The following is a 17627-nucleotide window of genomic DNA, read 5'->3' on the forward strand; positions in this document are numbered from 1 at the left end:
CCAAAACATCGTTTGATTTTTTTTTTTTTTTGGTTCTCGAAAATTAATTTCAACACTTTCTTCGGATCTCCAAATTATTCATCAACATTGTCGTGCACCATCATCAATTATCAACGAACGTCGAACAAATTCTATCGAATCTAAGATTAATTGATCAGAAGAAAGGAAAAAAATGATGATTTTATTAACCAAAAATGTTAAATTTGTCATTAGATGATGAAATGATGGAAAAAAAGTAATTGATTTTCATCAACAATGTTGCCATGTTATCATGATGATGATGGCTCAAACGCAAAATGTGCCATGTGAAACAATTCATTGATCCATTTTTTCATCTTGTTTTTTTGTTTTTTTTCTGCATTTTGGGTTTGCACACACATTTTGAAACACAATATTACTATATATATTGATCATAATTAATGAATTCAAAGCTAGAAAATCGATGGTAAAAAAAAGACGAATAATTCAAATATTCATCATTGTGCATGTATGTTTGTATGACAATTTCCTGGTTTTCGTCATCATCATCATCATCGATCAGAATTGAATTCAAAGCAAATGGAAATAAACAAACAAAAAAAATAATGAGCATGAGAGTCTAGAGCCAGAATAAATTGATTAGTTGATGAATGATGAAATAAACAGAAATGAATGTAGATGTTTCATCGTGAAATATTAGTGAATGTCAAATGTAAAAAAAAATTTTGAGAAATAACGATAAAAAACATTCAGCAAACAATTAAGTTTATCATTAGAATTTTCACAATTGTTTGATGCAAAATTCTAATTACGAATTTTCAAAAAAAAAACAGAATCCGAGTGAGAATTTATTTTAAATTTAAATTAAGATAAGAAGGTTTTCATTTGAAAAAACACACGGAAATGCAAAATCCTATGATAGTCAATTTGAAATAGTGTAAATGAAAACAAAAAGAAAACGAAAAATAAACAAATATAAAGCATAGAATGGGTTTGTTTTTTTTTTCTCCTACAGAATCCTAATAACTCATTCACTCTATCAAATAAACTTTGGCGCATTTTATTTTTGTTTTTAACTAAATAAACAGAAAAAAAACAAGATTCTTGTTTGCTGTTGATGGTGATTTCATCATCGTCATTGTTTTGTTGATGTTTCATCGAAAAAGAGAAAAAAAGTACTGAAAAAACTCGGCAAACTTTTAAACTGTTGTGTGTGTGTGTTTGTAAATTAGTGTTATTGAAACTCGATTAAAGTTTTTTTTTCTATATATTTATTGAGTTTGCATTGTTTTATGTTCAAGTTTTTTTTTAACATTTCATGCAACCACACACACACACACGCTCTTTTCGAGTGAAATCTAGATTTTTAAAACTTTTTTTTCTCTCTCTCTCTCACTCTCTTTAATCAAATTGCTAAATTTAATAAAATAAAAATGATAGACAAGATTCAATTTGATGGAAAATGAAATGATGATGATGATGATAAACTACGCTAAAAAAACATATGTGCAAGCGACACATACACACACACACCGACGACGACGACGACGACAATTTAAATTTGAAATTAGTGCACGCAAAAAAAAGGGTAATTTGATTCATTGGAATGTGAAAATAGATTTATATTTTGAAATCTAGAGCAGCGAACAAAAAAAAAATTCAGTACAGAAATGTGAAACTTTTTACTTTAAAAAGCTTCTTTTTTTTGCAATGGAAAAAAGGTAGACGACGGTAATTGTTATTTTTTTTAAAGGGAATTTCTGAAAAAAAAAGTTTACCAAGGGAATTTAAATTCTTATATATGTTGATTATAATGAATTTTTTTTTCATCGAAAAAAGAATCTCAAGAATTATAGATTGGTCCACAGAATGATTTATTGATCAATAATTGTAAAACAAATTAAATCAAAAAAATTTTTTTTCCAATTCTTTTTTCGAAATAAACAAATTGGGAAACAATTTCGAGCATATAAATATGTTTATGCAGCCACAATGGAAAAAAACGACGACGACGACGACGACGTCTAAATCGTATTTGTTCGTTTTAGTTAATTGTTTAATTCGAGCCAAATCAACAGCCCACGATCATATGAGATGTCAAATAAGTTACGTTTAATATTATCTCGATTTCCTGGTTTACGACAAACAGCAAAAACGACGACAACAACAACAACAACAACAAAGACTACTGGCAACAACAACAACAACAACAATAATAATATTGTGGAATCAATACCAAAAAGTAATGGTAACCACATTCAAGAAGAAATGCAAGAAGTAATGAATAATAATGGTAAAGAAAATGATCATCATAGTAATGAAAAATCAATCATTGAAATTGATGGAATCATCTATCTGCCAAAACTTATTTCAATTAATAGCCTGAAAACAAGAACAAACACCATTGAAATGCAACGTGATTCGTGTTCAATATTTGAATATCAACGATTACAATTACCATTACCATCAATAACATATGCATTAATAGTGAATGTTTATCCTGATTTTAATGTTTCATTGGCTGAATTTGCTACGATTGAAAATGCATCGAATATTTTACATGGTCCATTAGTGAATCTAGTAAACATGTTTGTTCCATTTTTCCGAAATTTCAGGTAATACATAAAACTTGTTTTTATATTGTGCATACTGAATATCTAACTGAATACTACTGTTTTTTTTACAAAATATTCAATGATCATCATTGATAGACGTGAAGAAATTGTAGATAAAATTAGCAAATTACTTCAATGTTATAGTGATAATCGTGAATGGAAAGTTGCACATTTTGCTGCCCTTTTCAATCATGTTGATTATTTTCTCAATATAACAATCGAAGAACTTGAAGATCGTAATAATCCAGATCAATGGTCACCATTACATATAGCCGTATCATTGTCCAATATGTATATTGTTGGTTTAATGTTGAAAAGCGGAATGGATGTTTTCATTGTCGATTCAAATCATTGGACCGTAATGCATTTTGCAATGTTAGCATCACCACAGGTTTTGTCAACATTGTTGGAAATGTCAGCATTCTATCAACAGCTACGACATCAAGATCAGTATGGTATGACACCAATGCATGTAGCTTGTTTTTACCGAAATTCTCGACACATACGACATGTCATGATACAGGGCGTTACAGCACGTCAATTAACCATCAAAGCTCCTAAGCCATCATCATCCAAACAAATCAATTTATTAGATTGGTATCAGGACTATTCACCATATGTTCGTTTCGATGCTAATCAAATTGATCAAGATTTTGATTGGTCCAAAATAAATCTTTGTGGCAGTCCATTGCATTGGTGTCAATGTTGGTCAACAATGAATCGTTTAATTGATTCTCGGACATTCGATGTAAATGAACGTGATCGAAATGGTGATACACCATTAATGGCATTTGTAAAACGTTTGCCACCAATACGAACGAAACCAATTCGAATGATGAATAATAACAACAATGATACAACAATCAATGATATGACGAACCAAGTTGATGGAAGTTCAGTGATCACTTCACCTTCTAATCAATTTTCTACATCATCACTATTATCATCAACATCATCATCATCATGGCCAATGATTGTCAATTTTCATCTTAGTTGGATGTTACGATTAATTACAGCTGGTGCAAGACTGAATGCACGTAATTACGCAGGTGACACTGCACTTCATTTTTCGGTGGCCAATGGTTATATTATAACTATCCAATTATTATTGATTTTTGGTGCAAGAATCAATATACGTAATAAACTGAATCAAAGTCCATTACATTTAGCAGCAATAAAATTAAAACAATTACAGGCATTGGAACAAAATGATCGTCGTTTAGATGATAAAAATCAATCATCAAGAATGACAACAACACCAGAAACCCATAATCGACAACAACAACAAGCAGCAAATCGATCATCAACTAAAAATAATCGTTATATTGTAAAACAGAAACAAATTTATGAACTCATTATTAAATCATTGAAATCAATTGGAGCTAGAACATGTCCAAAAAACATTGCTGATTGTACAATCGATTGTCTTCATCATCATCATCATCATAGAAAATCTGAGGAAGAAAAGAAAAGAAAAAAACAAAAATCATCATCACCAAATGACGACGATAATATTAATGATGATCAAAAATTATTCCATTTAGATATAGTGAAAAAACCATCAAGACAACAACAGAAATCATCAACAACTGATCGATCTCATTTTGCGAACATAATAATATTGGATGGTGGAATCAATGATCAATTCATGAATCCATTGATACAGATTATTTTGCTTAATGAATTACAGCAATATTTACCACGATCGTTGCCAGAATATTTTGATATTATTGCTGGCACTAGTTTTGGTTTCACTACTGGATGTTCATTAGCTAATGGCAAGAAATTGTTTGAAATATTAAATTTTTATCTAAAATTAAGATCAAATTTTCGTAAACCATTAATACGAATGCAGGAACAAAATACTGATCGACTGGAACAAACACTGTTGACAATGTTCAATGATCCAAAAACATTGGCCGATATTCGGAGACAAAATAATAAACATCTTATATTGACTACAACAGTTGTTGATGATATACCAGTCAGATTGAAAATTGTTGATGATCAAATTGAAAATTTAACCATGTGGAAAGCATGTAGAATATCCGGTCTTGGTGCTGGCCTATTCAAAACAATCGAACATGAAGGTGTTCCCTATTTTGATGGATCATTAATTGCGCCGAATCCAACGACAGATATATTAAGTTTTTATCATAGTCAAATATTAGAACAACAAAAACAAAAAGATCAGACGATGTTTGAAAACACAACAAATCGTATGCTACCTTTTCAACTGGTACTATCATTGGGTGGCGGTAAAATTGCTTATCGTACAAATGTCACGCCAATCGATTTAAATTCATTCCGTTTGTATGCACCAAATTTACGGGTATATTTCAATTATTTTCGACAGCTAAGAGATTGGTTTGCAAGCATTCTGATGGAAACAGATGGTCATATCGTACAACGGTGAGCAGATTTTTTTTTTTTTTTTTTTGGTTGTTGTTTGTTTTCGTTAAGAAAGAATTTGAAACTAAAATCAAACAAACAAATTTTCCATACAGATCTCGTTATTTTGCCACATCGCAGAATATTCATTTTGGACGAATCAATGTTTACTATGATCGAAAGAAAGCCAAAGCTTTCCTACAGGAATTGGATAAAATAATCGGTCCATATTGGAATTATCCACATCAATCGATAAATCAAATTGAAACATATCAAACAATGCGTTCAGATCAGCTATTGTTGCAGATATTATGGCAGGTAAAACAACAATGCTATGAAAATCGTAATCAATTTAAACGATTGGCTAAATTGATGAAAAAAACCAGACAACATCAGCATCAACAACAACAACTAGATGATTTGAAAAAAAATGAAACAACAACAACAATGATGATGAAAGTACAGATAAAAATAACTAATAATGATGATGAAACAAATACTAAAACAAACACGAGTATAATTAGTAAAAGTAATGTTGATGAATAATTTCTATCAATCGATTCGACATATTCAAATCAATCAATATCCTGGAAAAATTTCTAGAACCCCCCCACCCCACACACAAACATAATAAAAAACAATAATAATCATCATGAAGGAAGTTTTTTCTCATCTTTTCCCCTCTCGCTCAATAAAAAAAAAATCACAGGAAACACACAGACAAATAAACAATCAATTTCTATGATTGAGTCTATTGAGTTCAATTCTTCATCCCAAGAGAAAAGATTTTGTTTTTTTTCCATTTCATTTCATTTCATTTCAAACGAAAGTGGACAACAGCGATGATGAAAAACAAAAGAGACCAGAAAAAATAAACAAACAACCAAGTGAATGATTGAGAAAAAAAAATTTAATTTTAAAAGTGGAAATACGGACAAAAACACAGACTCACTTGATAATCAATGAGAAATCTTTCTGTTTTTTAATTGAATTTTTTTTTATCAAGTTTCTCTGAAAAGTTTGGTCTTTCACGAAAATGATGAATGAGATAAAATCAACAACAAAAGAGAAAAAGAGAGTTGTATATATATATATATATACATTGTAATCATTTTCAAGAGAATTTGAAGGAGTTTCAAAATTCCACTTTTCTTCATTTATTCTTTCTTGTTGTGTTGTGCACAAGCACACACAATTGTTTAAACTCAGTGTTTTTGTTTGTTTTGTAAATATTTTTATTTTCAATGTTGGTCATTTCAAATGTTTTGAAATGATGCCACCACTTGAGTTTCACAATCGTGAAAAAAAAATTCACATTCACAAACTCAAGTTCATGGAATTGCACAGGAACCAAACAACAACAACAACAACAGCAATCACATTTCAGTAAATTCTTCTAAAGCTTTTCACAGTCATAATTTTTTTTTTGATTTTGTTGTCATGTGTGTATATATATGCTATAGCTACAATTGAAAATTGAACAACAATAGAAATGAAAATGAATATAGTGAAAATAATGAGAGAATGAAATGTATTTAAGAAACAGAACTCCTTTATGAGGGGATGTGAGCATTTTTTTGTTTTGTTTCGTTGCTAAATTCAATTTAGCCATTTAATCACCGAGCTATAATCGATTAATTAACTTTAGCTTTTTAATGCATACGAAAATCAGATTCAGAGCCATTAATTTGAATGTGTGTAATCATCGTTGAATGAATGAATTAAAAGTCCACGATTTTCTCAAAAGAAAAAAAATGTTTATACACTGCAAATAATTGTCAAGATAAATAAAACAAACAAATGAACAAAAAAAAAAACTACTCAGAATCTCAAGATTAACAGAATCACGCACATTCTTAATTCATAAAATGAATGAATAGACTAGTGAAAATAACAAATGAAAATGTGCAAAAAATAAATGAATGAAAATCATAAAAAAAAACACATAAACATATACACATACAAATGAATGTCAAAAACATCAATGGATTTTATAGTTTAACATCATCATCATCATCATCACTGCTGTCGAGTACTATAAATACAAATGTGCGCCCTGAACAACACAAAGAAAAAACAACAATGTCAGTTTGTACAATTTCCTAAATTCAAAATAAAATGAACGCGACAAACAAACAAACAAAAAAAAGTTATTGACTTTTTGACGCTAGTTTTTTTTCCCTAATGTTTGAAAATATTACAATGAAAATGAAATGAAAAACGGATGTAAATCATGAAAATAAAACACAATTTTAATGTCAACCAGAGTTTTTCTTTCATTTTTGATTGTTTTTATTTGTTTGTTTGTGAAAATGTGAATAATATGCAAATTAGTTTTTATATTTGTGTAACCGGAAGTTTCGAATATTCAAATTTTTTTTTGTTGTTTTTCAATAACGAAAGAGTTGTTGTTTGTGTTGCTTGAAATGGCTATTATAGTATAGTATATATAGCCTGAATCCTATAGGCAAATTTTTCTGTTTTTTTTTCTCTCTCTTTTCATTCACCGAATTTGATTTGAATTAGAATTTCAATTTCAATTGGATTCGATTGAACATCAACAACAAAAATGTAGAAAAAAAAACGGTAGGAAAATTGAAATTTTCATGTTATGTTTCTTCGTAACGATATTCAAATCAAAATTCACCAACGACGATTATGACGAAAAAAAAACGAATGACGACCGTTAGATTTCGTTTCATTTTTTTTTTCGTTTCAATGAATTGAAAAAAAAACATATCAAATGGAAAATTGAATTCAAAAAAATATTTTTTGATATACAAAATTTTGCCTTAGAATTTTTCTCGGCTACTCGATCAAGGCATAAAACCAATTAGGACAACGAATAAGAATTTTTCGCAGGTTTCACAATAAAGAAATTTGATCAGAAAATAAAAAATTCAATTTAAAATTGCTCACAAGAGACTGTATTTCAAAAATCTGTATGAGGCATAGAAAAACAGGCAACCAATATCCAAAATTCAGTACAACATTGAGGTGAATAATTTCTTTTTCCATATGAAATCTCACCAATTTTTTATTATCATCAAACACTGCATAAAACACAAATTATTCATCATTGATCAAACCAACTGATTATTACCATAATAATAATAATAATTATTATTGCTATTATGTAACCGCACAGAATGTAAATCATCATTATTATCAATTTTGATTGAATTTAATAATTAATAGACATACAGTCTATAAATGAATGTGTGTAGCAAAAAGTGTAATTTTTTTTCCTGATAACAACACGTAACTATGGATAAAAAAAAATTCTATATTCGATTTCTTGCGTGTAGGTCATCATCATCATGATAATTTTGTTTCAAATCTAATTCAATGTATGTGATTCGATGTATGTTAATCGAATCGAAAATATGTGTTGGACATGTTTTTTTTTCTCTATTCACAATTGTCACCATTGTGAATTCAATCATAGAGATAGATCTTTTCTCTCTCTCTCACTAGTAACAATCATCATAACGAAAATGGCAACACTGATGATGGTGAACTGAATAATAATTTAATGATCTTGGTGCCACAGTTAATTTGTTTCTAGTTTGAAAAGGAAAAAAAATCGTACGATGCCGGAACAGAATCTATTGTCATTGAAACACAGTGCTAATCCAAAATGAAAATTTTTCTCTTTTCCGTTCGTTCAATCTATTATAAAATACGGTGCACACACACACAATGATGGTTAATGATGATTGATTGGATATTATTCATATATAACGTTATCATTGAAAGCCACTTTGCCGAATGATGATTACTACTTGTGTCACGACGAAGACAATCAAATAGCAATTACGTGTATGCTGTATGCTGTTCAAGTTGTGGAAAACAGAAAAAATTTTCAAAGAAAAAAAAATTCTAAACTTAAATGATAAACATTGTTTCAGGCAAAAATTTTTTTTTTTTTTTGATCACCAACAGACAAAGGAAATTACAGAATTGCAATAGTAAACAAAAAACCAAAAAACTTTTTTTTTCTCGAAATTTTCGAAAAAAAAACCAAAAAAACAAAAATTCTCTGCTTTTTTTCGCTTGCCTCAGTCAATATTTGAAAAACAAAATTCACGATGAAATTTTGGTCATTCGAAATGAAAATGGACATTTTGTTACTTTTATTGTTGTTTAGAATGATGGAAAAAAAAAGATGTAAACGTCATCATCATCATCATCATCTTTATCTTTGGCCGTAAAACGACGTCAGAAAGTCAAATAATAAAATGAAAAAATAGACAAATCAAATAAAAGTGAATATAAACAGAAAAATAAAGTTTAACAAGAAAACCAGACCAGAACTTAAAAGGTTTGGAAAAGAAAAAGAGATGAAAATTTATCTCGATTTAATAAAGTCATTCATTCATTCATACATTTTTTTTTGTTCAGTTTCACAGTACTAAGAAGCTTTTCTCTTGTTATCTAGATTATTTATAGCTTTTTTTCGATTATATATTACTTTATTCGGGTTAGTCAACATAATGAACAGAAAACAAATCATCAATCCATGATGATGATGATGATTATTATTATTGTTTTTACAGCAATTCAATCTTTTATCACACATATATCTCTAATGGATGAACATTTGAAAAAAAACAAATAAAATAATGAAAGGTGTTTGCTACAGAGAGAAAAAAATGATGCGCTAGGCAATATTCTTTCCATTTTATGATATGAAAAATCTAATTTATATGTGATAGAGAGAGAGAGAGAGAGAGAATATGAAAAAGGTAAATTGAACAACAAATGTACTTATTTCTGAATAGAAACAGAATCTAGAATGGAAAATGAAGAAAAAAAAAATGCAACAAACAATCATGGATAAATGTTGAATTTGAAATTGTGTGTATCATCGGTGCATGATCGCAACATAAGGCTTAGTGTGATAAATATATTTTGTTGTTGATCACAAAATAAAATGAAATGAAATGCAAGATTTTCTTTCTTCTTTTCTGAAAAAAAACCGTATGATGATGATTCTATGTAACAAACAAACATTTGTTGTTGTTGTTGTTGTTTGCATGCAACGGTAATCACACACACACACACACACATATACATCATCAGAATGGCAAAAAAAAGAAAATAAATCGAAAAAAATAAGAATAATTCTACTAGAATCATATCATCAATGTTGTTCGGGTAATTCAAGTTAATCGTTTCATTTTTTTTTCTATATATTACTTTATTAAACGTATGTGTATCTGAATCTTTATTCTATTCCAGAAGAGAACAAACTAAACGATGATGATGATCCTTTTTTTTGTTGTTGTTGTTGTTGTTGTCTCGTTGTTGTTATTTATCACACAAACCATAAGCTGAGACAAATATAAATAGGTTGCAATAATGATGATAATAATATTATTACACACACACGCATAACCATAAATCACACATTGGGCTTAGGTTTTCTCTTGGTTGCCAGTATCATCATCATCATTTATATTTATTACCATTATTTTCAAATAGATTATTTGATTATTTAAATAAATATATATACGAAGGCGATTCATTCATTCACTCATCTACTTTTTTTTTATTCAGTGTTTATCATGAAGAAATGTTGTTCATGTATCTATTTTCAATGATGATATACGGAATAATTTTGCATTTTATTCCATCTATAATACCAATTTATTCATATGATGATTCGATTTGTATGTTTTTTTTTCATTCGTTTTATCGGAAAAAAATGATCGATTAATTTAATCATAGTTGAAAACTAAATCATCATCTTCTGAATGTTGTTGTCATATATATATAATAAACTACGATGTTCCATAACATCGTAATGATCGTATATCGATAATACGTTCGCAGTCATGATTGGGAATTGAACACTATTGAAATATTTGTGGATAAAATAAAGCTTTATTGATCAAGTATACGCAGATCATAGATCCCAGATACTCGATGGATAATGATAATTTTGGGATGGGTTTATATACTAGATTACAATCAATTAGAAACATTAATTAGGTTATAACATTCATTAAATCAAAGTCGAACATTCCATTTAAAATATTCAAACATCACAACTTTGATCATTAACATTCCAAAACAATCATGTTTTGGATTTCCAACGTTACATATATGAATGAATAAAAAGCAATGAACGTTCGTCATCATTTAGTCGCTCATCATTATAAATTCATACGATTCTCAAAATGATCATACGATGAGTTTAGTATATCAAATCATTGCAAAAAAGAAGTAACTACAAGTGCAAGTCAAACTAAAATTTGTGATTCCATTAGATTCCAAATGCTCAAAATGCACACACGTTATGGTTGGTGGTAATCATTTGGGAAATGATAAATTTCAACTCTGGCAGAAAAAAACCCGGTAAATTTCTAATTAAAGTTTTCAATTTTCATATGAATGAATGATTTTGCACCAAACAGAGTTGAATAAACAAAATTTCTACACAAAATTTTGAACTTTTATTCCAAATTCACTCATTCATTCATTTTTTTTGAATAATTTTTCAAATTTGAATTTCAAAGTTATTTTTTTTCTTGAATAAAAGATTAATAATTCTAAAAAATGATAAAAACTAAGTCTGTCTGTCATTATTCTGAATATATTTGCAGTTTTATGAATAAAAATAGCCTCAAGCAATCATCTTTTTTTTTTGGTCGGCTGTCTCGAGTTTTCAAGCCAGCTTAAATGACAATTTTATCTGCAAAGTAAGGGAAAAAAATATGCACATATTTTACAACATCAATATAAAAGCCAATTGGGTACTAGGGAAAAAGGTTAGTAGAACTAGATAATTAGTGAGTAAAAGTTGCAAAATTCATTTAAAACTCAAACAACTAAATTGACAAAGAAAAAAAAAGAAAAAAGTTCAACAACAACAGCGAAAAAAAAACCTGAGAATCGGTTGAATAAAAAAAAGACAAGATACAAGTTTGCAAATGGAACAATTTCAGAAAACTTTTTTCCTCACCATTGGCTACTCAATGTTTATGTCTATGTTTTTTTCCCCAGTGCCATACATTCATTCGTTTGTGCACTAATTTTCTCTTTTTTTTTGACTATACTGCCTGCAGAGAGATCTTGGTTACACGGCAACCATGTCAACAACAACAAAAATAATGCAACCATTTTAATGTACCAGAGAAATTTAAGTTGAATTCATAGAAATAAAAAAAAGAAGTCATATAGAACGATGGATATGAAAGACATACATAAATTCAAATGACAATAGAACATAATTTGGCAATTGGCAAACGAATGGTGACGAATACATAATCATCACACACAAATTTGTGAGGAAATATAGAACAAATACACATGTGAATCAAGAAAAAAAAGGCTTCGAGGCTATACATAATGTGAAATGAATAAAATAAATCCACCATCACCACCACAACCAGAAAAAAAACTAGAAATGTGATGAATAAATAAAAGTCAAAATTTGAACTTTCAATATATGAACAAGTTGGCCGGCTAACAAATTCATGACAGAAAGCGGAAAAAAAGCATGAAATGAGTCGATTTTTATTGAATCTAAAACATAAACAATGATCATATTAGAAATATTTATTCACAAATCAAATAAAAATGGATAACGTGTGATCAAACGTGGCAATATAAAAATCTAAAACTGAAAATAAATCAAAAAAAAAACAAAAAAAAACAATGAATTATTACGGTGAAGCTGACATTTCAGGAATTTTGTCATTTTTCATTTCTGACAAAAAAATTCTAAGAACAGTAATGTAATGGTTGCAAGTATAAATTGTAATTAAAAATAAAAAACTGATAAATTGATTATTTACATTTAAAAACGTTAAGGATTTTTTTATTTGCTCAAACGAATAATTTACAGCTCAAATCTTTTCATTCGGATTTGACATTTTACTATTTATATTGATAACATGTGTGGACATCACCAACAGCGATCATAGAATTCATTGATTTGATTCAGTTTTTTTTTGCTTTCAAATTCTTGATGTTGATGGACAGTTAATCAAAATGAAAATGTGCGTGTGCGAATGTGTATATCGATGGTTGTCAATATTTTTGTTGATTTAAATTTCATTTATCTCTCTGCGTACATTTCATCCGAGTGGAAATGAAAAGAATTGGGAAAACGTTGAATTTTCCACAAATACTCAATGAAGAGTTGTTGATTTTTTTTCCATTTTTCTTATTCACGTGATAATAAAGTAAGAATGAAAAAAGATTCAAAAATTGCTAATAAATCAGTCGTTTTTTTCATATATCAAAATTTGTATTTCGTTCATGTGTAACATTGTTATTTGTTTGTATACATGTGTGTCTTGTGTGAATGTCGTATTATTAAAACCAAAATGTTTTTATATGAAACAAGTTTTCCAACGAAAAAAGAAAAAGAAAAGGAAGACAAATCCAAAAGAAAGTTCAAAGGAACAAAAAAAAAACAACAAAGTTACCACAACGACGAAAAACAAAAGAGAGAGAGAGAGAGAGAGAGAGAGAGAGAGAGAGAGAGAGAGAGATAATGAAGATCCAAACTTGTCTTCATGTAAAGTGGAAAAGAAAACAGCGTTTTTTTTGTTTTGTTTTCATCACAGGCTAAGTCATAAAGGCGGAGAAAAATTCCAGCAAACTTGAAATTAATTATTCTTTTCTCATACACAAAGAAACAAACAAACATTGACTTAAGAGAATCACAGAAGTTTTTCTTTCAATGTTTCCCACCACCACCACCACCACCACTATATAACCGATAAATCACAACCACCAATCGATGGATAATGTAATGATGAAAAACTTTTACTTTCACAACTTTTTGCTTTTGTATGTGTATCTAATGTTCAGCGCTCGTTATAATCTGTCTGTCTGTGTGTGTTTTTGTTTATAATACATAATTTGTATGTGAAATTTTGTTGTGAGGAGAAAAGGAAATTTTTTTTTCCGTGAAAACTTAATCGAAAAACAAAAAAAAAGTTGAATGAATAAAAATTGTGCACCAATCAGCAAAACTAAAAAGAAAAAGAAAAAGAAAATTCAGTCCTATTGCACGCACAATTTATTTGAACGATATTTAATCATCATCATCATCAGTCGAAAAAAACCGTTTTCCATTCGAAGAAAAAATGAATTTTTCATTTCATTTCAAATTTTTTTTTCGGTTGAATCTTGCCCAACATTCATTCATTCATTCATTTTTTTTGTTTGTTTCAAATTTCATTACTTATAAATAAAACGCCAGAAAAAAACCCAAGAAAAAAATCTTTGGTTTTTCAGCAGAAACAAGAAAAAAAATACTAAAATTCAAAAACAAAATGAAAAGAAAGAAAAATTTTCTGCCAACTTGGCATTTTTTTTTCTTCTGTTTATTCATTATCTCTGTGTGGAAAATGAATAAATGAAATACACACACACACACACCCGAGCAAGCAAGCAAGCAAGAAAATGGAATCAAATGATACAATTAATTTTCATTCCAATTTTTTTTTACGAAAAGAAATCAGATACACATTTGACAAACAACAACAATTCTTGTGATAAATAGAAAAATGGATGACAAATGACATTCGACTACCATACACATACACACAGTAGTAGTAATAGTAGTTTCTTGGAATCTTGAATTAATTTCTTTACTCTTCATTTTTTTTTTTTTTTGAAAATTATTTACCATCAAAAGAAAAATAAAAATTTTTCTTCCATTCAGTTATGTTGAACATTGGAAATTGTAACATTAATTGAAACACACATCTGACAATGTTGCGTTTTTTTTCGCTAATGAAATGGATCATTATAAATCATCATCATCATCATCGTCGTCATCGTCAGTTTTCTCGTATATAAAACTATAATGCAATGCCACCATTACACATCGATTTAATCGATTCATGCTTTTTTTTCTTTACTTGACAGGAAAATTATCATCAAACAAATAGACAAAATTTGCATATTTCTGATTTATTTTGCCTGAACAAACTCACTGACATCACAGTGGAAAAAGAAAATGTTGAAAATATCGATTTGGGTGCAAGAAAAAAAAAAGATTTTTTTTCTCCACAAATTCAGACACAAACAATCCAAGTTTTTGAACAAAACAAAAAAAGTTTGTATCTGCATGAAACAAAAACATCATCATTATTTTAAAATTATTGATTCCACACATCCACATGTTGTGGACATGGATATTATTATTATTATCATTTTTTTTTGTTGTTGGTGAAAATTCGCTACACATGTGAAATGAAATCTTCAAAAACAGCTTAAAGTTTAAACGTCGTTTGTCGATTCTATTATATTCTATACATTTGACACTTGCAAACATGAATCGAATATATATTTGACACTATCATCGATCGCAAATGATTGCGCCGGATTCAAATATATATATGTTGGAATAATGATGATTATAATAAGATTGGTCACACCAGGAAAAAAAATAGTGGACTTTTATTTCGTTTGGTCGACACCAGCAGCGAAAACTAAAAACATTCACAGAAAGCTGTCAGAAACAATAAAAATGACTTGCAATAGACGACGATAGAAATAGAATTATTATTATTCTGCAACAACAAACGAGAAAAAAAAGTTGTCGATTTCGATTTCAAACACAAAAATATTATTAATCATTTCAAGTTTTTTTTCACACTCACTCTCTCTCTCTCTATTTTTCTATCACACATAACTATATTTGTGTGTGATCCATATATATAGTAAAAATTAATGATTTGTGATAATGACAAGTGAATATGATGAAGATGAGCATCATCACCTACTTTTATTTATACAGATATATATACAGGGTGTTTGTTAATCATCACTTCACATGAATGATTTGATTTTATGGATCAAAAAAAAAAAAAAAAAACAAAACAAAATCCATAGTAATGGCAAATCGATTTTTTTCATTTTGTTTTACTTTCATTTTCTTTATTTTTTCTTACCATCACACTCTCTTGTTGTGTATCAAAATAAATAAATATCGTTTTTCTTTTCATATATATTTCGTACGTGTGTGTGGGTGTGGGTGTGTGTGTACACACACGAACAACAATCAGAGATTAATGATTTCCATCCATTGCTTTTATTTCTGCCACAATAAATATAAATTCAATCGTTTTGTCGATTTCATTTTCAGGCTAACTATTTATTTCTATTTTGTTTTTCTATTAAATGTATGAGAAATCAACTTGATACATTTTCGTTTTTGTTTTTAAACATTTATTTTCTTTTCATCGTCGTCGTCGTCGTTGTCGTTGTCGTTGTTGTTGTTGTTGGTATTGTCTCAATTCTGACATTTAGAAACAAAAAAAAAAGAGAAGGAAATGACTGAAACATATAGCTTGGTCTACAAACACACCCACACACACACACACACACACACACACACACACACAAATGAAATGCCTTGATGGTAAAAATCGACTTTTTGACTATAAAAACACAATATATAAATTTTACAAAAATAAAAAGAATTTTCAAGAATTTAAAATTCACATCTTTCACAAGTGTTTTGGTTGAATTTTCTAGAGAAAGAAACAGAGAGAACTTTTCAAAATTTTCAGTTTGTTCTGCAATATATTTTTTCTATCAAACTCTCTTTCTCTTTCTCTTTTTTCCATTTTTTACCTTATCTTTTATTATTCGGCATAGTAGTAGTAGAAGTAGTAGTAGTGGGATTTGGCAAATTCGTTTGAAATTGTCAAAATGTCAAACAAAAACATTTATCTCAATAGATAAAAAAGAAAAACACTGATTGAAATGAAATAAACGATACGAATAAATCTAAAAGAATTGGTGACCAACCAAAACTACACATAGAAATTTGGTGGGAAAAAAAATGTCAAAAACTTGATGATGATCGTATGCTTAAACTTCAAAGAATAATCTAATGAACTCTATATATGGATGGAAGAAAATCAGAAAAAAATCTATGGACCTTATGGTGAGAAGAAAACGAAACGAAACGAAAAAAAAAATCTAATTATCCACAATTTTTTTTTCAGTACCACGGATTTGTTTGTTTTCGACTAAACAAAATAAAATAAAAAATAAATAAACGAAAATTGATCACGTCAACAACAACATCTCATTAAGAGAATAGTCAATCTCTGTATATTCCTCATCATCATTATTCTTTCACTGATTTTTTGTTTGTTTGTTTGTCACACTTGTGTGTTTGGTACAGATTTTTACCCACCCAGTGACATATATATAAACACATAATCACCACATGTATACAACAACAACATATGATTATTATTGAGAAAATGATGAAAAAAAAAAAAATTTTGCAAAACAAAAATACCATGAACACGAGACAGACACATTCGTTTATTTACCCAAATATGGATGGATTTTTTCTTTCCCACTACATCCTAATGATGCATATTTTTTTTTTGGCTTTAAAAACATTGTTTGTGACAGCTAAAATTTTTCAAAAAAAAAAAAAAAAACAACAAATCAACAATATTGTAATGTAGTTGATTTTTGTTTGTCTGTTGCCGGATACTACATAATTCATTTGTCATGAGAAATGAAAAAATTGAAAATTTCAATTCAAATTCCTAATACCAGCAAAAAAATAAATAGAAATAAAAATACCTGATTCAACAACAAAAAAAAGAACACAGTTTGAATGAAAAGATGAAAAATTTAAATATT

The 17627-nt window shown here is 28.6% G+C and overlaps 2 protein-coding genes across 2 annotated transcripts in view; one reads left to right on the top strand and one right to left on the bottom strand.

Moving 5' to 3' along the window:
* The window catches only part of LOC142597839 (uncharacterized), a 39227-nt gene that overhangs the window by 12177 nt on the left and 9423 nt on the right, over positions 1–17627 (bottom strand). The gene's annotated exons all lie outside the window — the stretch shown is intronic.
* Positions 1993–5010, top strand: LOC142597849 (uncharacterized). The gene is made up of 2 exons (XM_075734609.1): positions 1993–2594; positions 2691–5010. The coding sequence occupies exons 1-2, from the start codon at positions 2074–2076 to the stop codon at positions 5008–5010; spliced, it is 2841 nt and encodes a 946-aa protein (XP_075590724.1). The 5' UTR covers positions 1993–2073.

Source organism: Dermatophagoides farinae, chromosome 10 (genome assembly GCF_024713945.1).
Source record: "Dermatophagoides farinae isolate YC_2012a chromosome 10, ASM2471394v1, whole genome shotgun sequence".
Lineage (NCBI taxonomy): Eukaryota > Metazoa > Arthropoda > Arachnida > Sarcoptiformes > Pyroglyphidae > Dermatophagoides > Dermatophagoides farinae.

Bases quoted from the DNA above. Each gene is read 5' to 3' on its own strand.
- LOC142597849 (XM_075734609.1), top strand. From the start codon at position 2,074: ATGTCAAATAAGTTACGTTTAATATTATCTCGATTTCCTGGTTTACGA. The intron at 2,595-2,690 runs GTAATACATAAA...CATCATTGATAG, and splicing joins CCATTTTTCCGAAATTTCAG to ACGTGAAGAAATTGTAGATA.